The sequence below is a fragment of the Micropterus dolomieu genome, linkage group LG08 (genome assembly GCF_021292245.1).
Source record: "Micropterus dolomieu isolate WLL.071019.BEF.003 ecotype Adirondacks linkage group LG08, ASM2129224v1, whole genome shotgun sequence".
Lineage (NCBI taxonomy): Eukaryota > Metazoa > Chordata > Actinopteri > Centrarchiformes > Centrarchidae > Micropterus > Micropterus dolomieu.
This window is the reverse complement of record NC_060157.1, coordinates 14316939-14323954: the sequence shown is the minus strand read 5'-3', so window position 1 is coordinate 14323954 and position 7016 is coordinate 14316939. Positions and strand designations below refer to the sequence as shown.

The following is a 7016-nucleotide window of genomic DNA, read 5'->3' as shown; positions in this document are numbered from 1 at the left end:
ACAGGTGTCCCCTGCCTCCTCCTCTCATCCCCGGGACACTCCCAGAGGGGCAGCCCAGAGCCAGGGGGAACAAGGGGCTGGAGGGGCTGCTGGAGGAGGTGGAGAGGGTCCCTGGCAACCCCTATCAGGGTCAGGGCGGAGGAAGAACAGGAAGAACAAGGACACGGTCAGACATATTACCCAGCAGGCTGAGAGGAACTGGGATAGAGAGCGGGACAGGGAGAGAGACAGGGACAGTAGGCCTGGATCTCCCCTGCCCTCCATGCTGGCTGTGGCTGGATGGAACTACAACGGACAGGAAATCCCAGGTATGACTGAAAAACCTGCTTCTTATAGTGTTTTCTGTCTCCTGTCTTTGGAAAGAGCTACTGCATATTTTTCTTGTGACGCAGACAAAACTGACAGTGCAGTCGATTTGGGTCATCTCACAGCAATCGTGAAAGCAAGCCAAGTCTTTTAAAGTCTGAATACTGTTTTTAGAGTGGATTTGTTGGTTAGATTATTAGTTTAGTTTCACAACAACAGGTTCTCAAAATTATATGGATGGACGCAGGCCAAAATAAGACCTGCACACGACTCTGCAGTGCTTCTTTGGTGACTTTGAGGCTCTAGAGTCCCCCAGAGTTGCTGCAGTTTTGTATTGTTGGCACCTTCTTAGTTATCCTGTGAGTAATTAGTGAGTAAGATTAGATTAGTTAATTAGGTAACTAGAATCTAATTTGTCTGTGCTTTCAAACCAAGAGATCAGACTGCTTTGTTGCAGTGTGCATGACACTTCACAGTACATATGCTCTTAAGTCTTTGAATCCTGCTTGGATATTTCTATGCGTGTCAGATAAGCGCACAGTTTACTAGTGTAAAATGACCTCTTTTCCTCCTCCGGGGTGGAGATTAGCGAGCTTCTACACTAATGTGTTAGGCCTAAGATGATTATCTCAAATCTTGGAGGTGTGAGGTGAAGCCTGGGTAAATGCAGGTGGATAATAAATCCTCTTCTTACTGAAGTTTATGTAACTCTCACTCCCACATAAACAACAAAATGAAAAACACAAACACACTCAAGCACATATATTTATTTTGAGAAAGAATCTCTTGATCCTCAGCCATGCCAAATTGTTTAGCAAATTCCTTTACACTCAAAACTTATACATGGAAAACACTTAACTGTGTGTGTTTGCGTGTGTGCAAACGCACTGGTAGGCCCAAGGCGTCGATAGGTAGATCATTAAAAGTAAGAGAAGCTAATCCTGGGTGCATTAAGGGAGTTGGCTGCGAAATGGGCACACACGTCGCGCAGCGAAAGAAAACAGGATAATTGAATTGACCTGGGTCACTGCACGGATTACCAGTGCGCCCTCGCCATCACAGGCTCCTCCCCCTTCTCTCTCTCTGGGGTTTAGGGAGAGGTAGATGAGAGGGGGTAATGCGAAAGAGAAGAAAAACAGAGACAAAAAAAGAAAGGCGGAGAAGACAGACCATCAGGCTTATGAGGGTTTGTCTGCTTAGCTCCAAGTGTCTTAAGTCCCAGATTTTCTGACCTGCAGTCTGACCTTATTATGTTGCGCAAGGACATCTTGTGTTGAGCTTCAGAGTCACACACATGTACTACCGCATACACTTACAATGTAAATGGCACTATTAAGCCTGTTGGCCAGTTCTATGGTTTTGTACTGTGGTGGAAGGTAGAGTTTTAGTTTGGCTGAGGTGAAGCAGCCATTACCAAGAGAGTGTTTTCTCACTGCAAGGTTAGAGGAAGTCTAGTGTTGCTGCTGGTGTAGGCTCACCTGAAGTTAGCCAAAAGACATCCATTTATCCCCACTTTCAACTGGGTTTCGGGACTGGGCTCACAATGAAGAAGCACGGGGTATGGGGGGAACAAGAGTCTTTGTATCATGAGGTCATCAACTATTTGGGTCTCCTTCAGAGGGCTGACCTTGTCATTTAGCAGTAAAATATCATGTTACCAGTGGGCTTACATGACGTTTGTGTATGACAACCAGGATATGTTTCACTATTGTGTGTTGAGTCAGTGGTTCCTGTGGGTTTAACGGAGGTATGGGGGATTGTTGAACAGGTTTAATGAGGTCATAAATGGAGTCTGAACATGGGAGTGGTGTAATGATTTGGTTGTGATTGTGATGCCAATAAGTTCTTACAATGAAAGATTTTTAAGACAGGCTCAAAAGTACACCTGATCTCTGGGGGCTTCTGAGGTTTTGTCTACTTAAGTCTTAAGTCTCCTTAAGTCTGGATTTTGTCACCTGCAGTAGAAGATCCAAATTACGGGCATATGGAAGAACCAAGGGATTAAAATAAAAAGTAGGAAATAGGCATTATTATGCCTAATTCTATTGAGCATTTATATATATATATATATATATAAAATGTCCAAAGGCTGCGGTTGTTGGATTATCCCTCCCAATAGCAGGCCCACACTGCACTGTTTTGATGATGTATGCCAATTAATAAGACTAACGATGGCTCTGCTAATGGTGGTCCTGTTCCATTAAGTGTCCCAGTAAGCCATGACAGTAATACTGCAGGCTCAACAATACCAGGACCCTGAATGTGACACACCTAAATGGAATGCAGCCATTACTCTATTAAACGCACAGGATGTCATTTCTGCCGCTGGGGGTCTCTCACACCAAAACAATAACAAAAGAGTAGTTTGATGACGGCGTGAAGTAGCGTGGGATCATGGGAGTTGTTCATGTCTTCACTGTTAATAAACAACCACCATAGCAGGTGAAAATCTATCTGATGTGATTCAGGCATGTCACGTGCCTGAGTCACGTGCATGTTCACGGGCGAGGTGGCGCGTTAAAATTTTATTCACATCACGTTTAGTCACGTTCGCAGACTTCCTTCCCCGCTCTCTGACGTGTCCTGTACTTCCCAGGAAGTAATAGCAACCAGAGTGGGTAAAGGGGATATGATGGCGTGAAATTCAGCGAATAAAATGCCGGATTTCTCTGGGTTTGAACATTGTTGAAAACATTCAGGATAATATAGTTGATTACATAACTGATCATTTGTAGGTCAACAGATTAGGGTTAGTTTTACTATTAAGGTCAATTTTAGCATTTGGGATGCAGGATTACTGAAGTTAAACATGAAAGAACAAACATAGTGTTACTGCGTGTGTGTGTGTGTGTATGTGTGGTGGGGATGTTGTTTCATGAAGTCCAGTTGTTGCTTTGCATGAAGGAATACAGTAGGCATAAAGGAGAGAGGGCACCTTCAGTCTGAGATGAGTTTAATTGCTTCATTCTTTATTGATGAGAAGTGCGCTCTCTCTCTCTCTCTCTCTCTCTCTCTCTCTCTCTCTCTCTCTCTCTCTCTCTCTCTCTCTCTCATATTTTCATTCATCTGTGATCGGTGGCCATGCTTTACTATTAGAAACGCTTATATTACATACAACACAGGGGCTGCTTGACTGAGGATTTTGCTGGATTATTCAGTAATATAAGGATAATATATGGCTGTGTAAAGGCTCAGCATATTAGCGCAGAGCCGTTTCAAAGCGCTTGTATGAAAATGCTGTGTGCCTGTGTTGACATAAACAGCTGCAGGAATCAGGATTTGTTTTCTTTACATCCCCTTCCTTTGCAAACATCTGCTGTGTTCACTTGATGTCATTATTGAGGCCACTAAGCACTCAACTTCCTCTTCTGTCTCTTGCTAACGCTTGATCTCACTCTTTCTTTCCGCTCACCTTGTCTGCTGACACAAATATTTTAAATCTCACGTGTGAATTAGGAAAGAGAAATCAGCACCGCTTGCATTCCAGTCATTTGATCGTGTGTGTATATTTTTTCCGGCACAATAGTATATTAGAGGTGACAATTTTTCAGGAGGGGAGTTTTAAATAGTCTCTTCTTCTCCCGCCTGCTTATGTCGTAAACCTTGAAATAATTACCTGGAATTATTTTTAGTTTGCCCCCCCCCGCTGCTTCTTCCAGACCTGGATTAAAACGCGTCTGCAAATCAAAGACAAGAGTGTTTTGAAAATCAAGCATCAAGCTTTTTAAAAGAATTCACTATATTTTTCTTTGATGCCTCATATCAGCCTTTCCTCTTGTCATCCATGTATCAATTATCAAGCAAAAACGGCAAACATTTGCCCAGTTCCAGCTTCTCAAATGTGAGGATGGGCTGCTTTTTTCTGTTTTGTTTGATTGTAAATTGCAGATTCTTTTGGTCTGTTGAAAGTACAAAACAAGTTTTAGAAACTTGAGATTGTTCACAAATTTCTGATGTTTTTCGGTAAAAGTCAATGCTATTACCGTATTTATTTTATTAAATTAGGTATCACCTCTTCAAAAGATATGCTGTTTTGGAGGCAGAAACCGTTCGCTCTGTGCCACCTTCACTCTCAGATTGCTGAGAAGCCTGAGCTGGTAAAAACACAAGATAACGATTGACTGCTTCTTTTATACTTGGGGCAAACAACAATTTGATCTTTATCCCACATAATAACAGAACTGGAAATATTTTTTGTTTGTTTTTTTCGCTGGTATTAGAAAAAGAAACACAGACACACATGGTGACCTTTAGTGGCAGCTTGGGGGATTTTGGCAATCCGGTACATGGCCAGTATGATGTACACACTGTCACACACACACACGTACACACAGCTTAGAGCATCTGATTATGTAGACGTGAACAGTTCAATCACACGTGGGCTGTTCTTTCCATTTCCCTCTAGCTGTTGCACATTGATTACATCGAGAATCTTTTTAGAAATCCAACATCTTTATCTGACTCTCTTCCTCGCCTCTCTGTGGCCTCAGAGTTTCCCTCCTCAACCACCAATACACACACACACTCACTTACACACACTGACACACTTACACATGCCCACAGAGAGATACAAAAAAGTGAAATCATTTTTCCATAGAACCTCTTCCTGTTTATTCCTGCGAGCTTGGGAGCGGTACAGTTAGCCCTGCATGTTTTGGCTTGTTTGAGTTCAGACCTTCATCCTCTGGCCCTCCGGAGCCTCCTGGACTCACCTGGGGCCCTCAGACAGGCGCTGCCAGAAATGCCCTCTAGTTTGCACTTCCGCATAAACTTTCTCTCTCTTTTTTTTCTCTTTTCCTCTCTCTCTCTTTCGCTCCCTGCGCTCCCCTCCCCAAGTCTCGGCAGTCTAAAGGTGAACACTTGAAATAATGAATCGGATCCCCCTTTCGCCCCCTTCCTCTCTGTATTCCAGTTAAGACTCTCCCCATAGTATTTGCACTTCATTAAACTTGAAATAGGTTTAATATTTAAAACACCGTGAACAGATTTCAACCCCCTCACCCCTCGCACACCTCTCCACTTTTTCTCTCCATTCTTCCTCACTCTCGGTTTAATAATCTACTCTCATATTTCCTCCCTAATTCACTCCTCCTTCATTAAAAACCAAAATAGATTTAATATTTCAGACTGTGTGGACTTAATTTTTAACCCCTTTATTCGTGGCTTGGTGCTTGACACACTGGGTTAGATACCTACATCGTGTTGAGGCCTCTTCCCCTGTATTTTCTTGGCCATGTCTTTCTCATTTTTTGTGGCTCCTGGTTCATCTTTCTCACTTTTTCCGCAGTCAGTCTATTATCAGTTCTGTCTCTCGCTGTCTTTGTACTCCAGGCCTTTCTCCATGTCTCGCTCTGCCTCCCCCACCGCTCTTGCTCTGCCTTTTTGTCCTCTGACTGCACAGATGATTTCAGCCCTTTCCTCCCACCCTATTGACTTTTGTGGCCTGCTCACTCCACCTCCCTCAGTTTTCCCTACTCCCTCCATCCTCCCCTTCCCCTTTTTTGTGCCCTGCACACATACAGTTGTCAAGGAACACTAAAATGCTGTTCTTTCCCCTGTTTTCCTCTTTCTCTCTCGTGTCAGCCTCCTGTTCGGTCCCCCACTACGTTTCTTTAAAAAAAGTTCCATTATCACCGTGGTAACCAATCATTTCTCACCGCCCACCAACCATCTTTGTCATCTGACCTCACATCCTGCTGGACATTATGGGCAGTCCACCAGCTAAAAACCCCTTCTCCAACTCCACCACGCCATCACACCACACACACACACACACACATTCACACAAATTTTTCACACTCTTGCTGTCTGTCTTTTTCTCTCACAGCACACTCGGTTCTCAATACTGACACCTGCTCTATTTATATTTCTCTGGCTTTAAAAGAGCCATTTTGGACAGGAAGCTGCCCCCTCCCCGCTCCTGACCGTGGCTTTTTTCCAAAACGTCAGCGCCCCCCACCTCTCCACCTCCTGCCCCTGGAAAAGGGCCGGAGAAGGATTGCTGGGTGGAGAAACGGAGGAGGAGTGTGTGTTTGTGGTTTGTGCGTGTATATGTTGCTGGGGGGGTTAAAGATTAGCCATCTCACCCTGAGTGCACCTGGGTTGGGCCCATGTGTGCACTTTAGTCAGCTGTGGCCCACACACATACATACACACCTACTAACTTACATGCAAGTATATAAACACATGTAACACCTGCAAATGTCAAATTCATGATGCGTGCAATTCAATCCCTACATTTCACTTCAAAATGTATGTGGTTAAACTTTGTCTACACATACCACACATCTTTTGGCATTGATCACTCAGGTCTAAGAATTAAACTACCCAGAATGCACCCTGACAGGATGTCCTGTTGGCACTGCACCGGGGTGGGTGGGTCAGGAGGTTTCTGTGGTTGAACATTCACAGCAGTACCCCCATAGCAAAAACCCCACCCCCACACATCAGAACACATATTTCAAACTTCATCACATACCCTAAATGTCTATATACAGATATATTAAGGGTTGCGGTTGTTGATTACTTTGTAAATCAGAGAGAGAGAGAGAGAGAGAGAGAGAGAGAGAGAGAGAGAGAGAGAGAGAGAGAGAGAGAGAGAGAGAGAGAGAGAGAGAGAGAGAGAGAGATCCTCTATAACTCAGCTCAGCTTTATTCTAATGCTCTATTCCATCTTTAAAAAGGAGATCATATGAGGAGCATTGGATGAT

The 7016-nt window shown here is 43.8% G+C and overlaps 1 protein-coding gene across 2 annotated transcripts in view; it reads left to right on the top strand.

The window, feature by feature from the left end:
• LOC123975879 (zinc finger and BTB domain-containing protein 46-like) overlaps positions 1-7016 on the top strand; it is a 39042-nt gene that overhangs the window by 3648 nt on the left and 28378 nt on the right. For both annotated transcript variants that reach the window (XM_046057678.1, XM_046057677.1), the window contains exon 2: positions 5-308. In XM_046057678.1, the coding sequence (XP_045913634.1) occupies positions 5-308 (304 nt within the window). The remainder of the gene's footprint in view (positions 1-4; positions 309-7016) is intronic.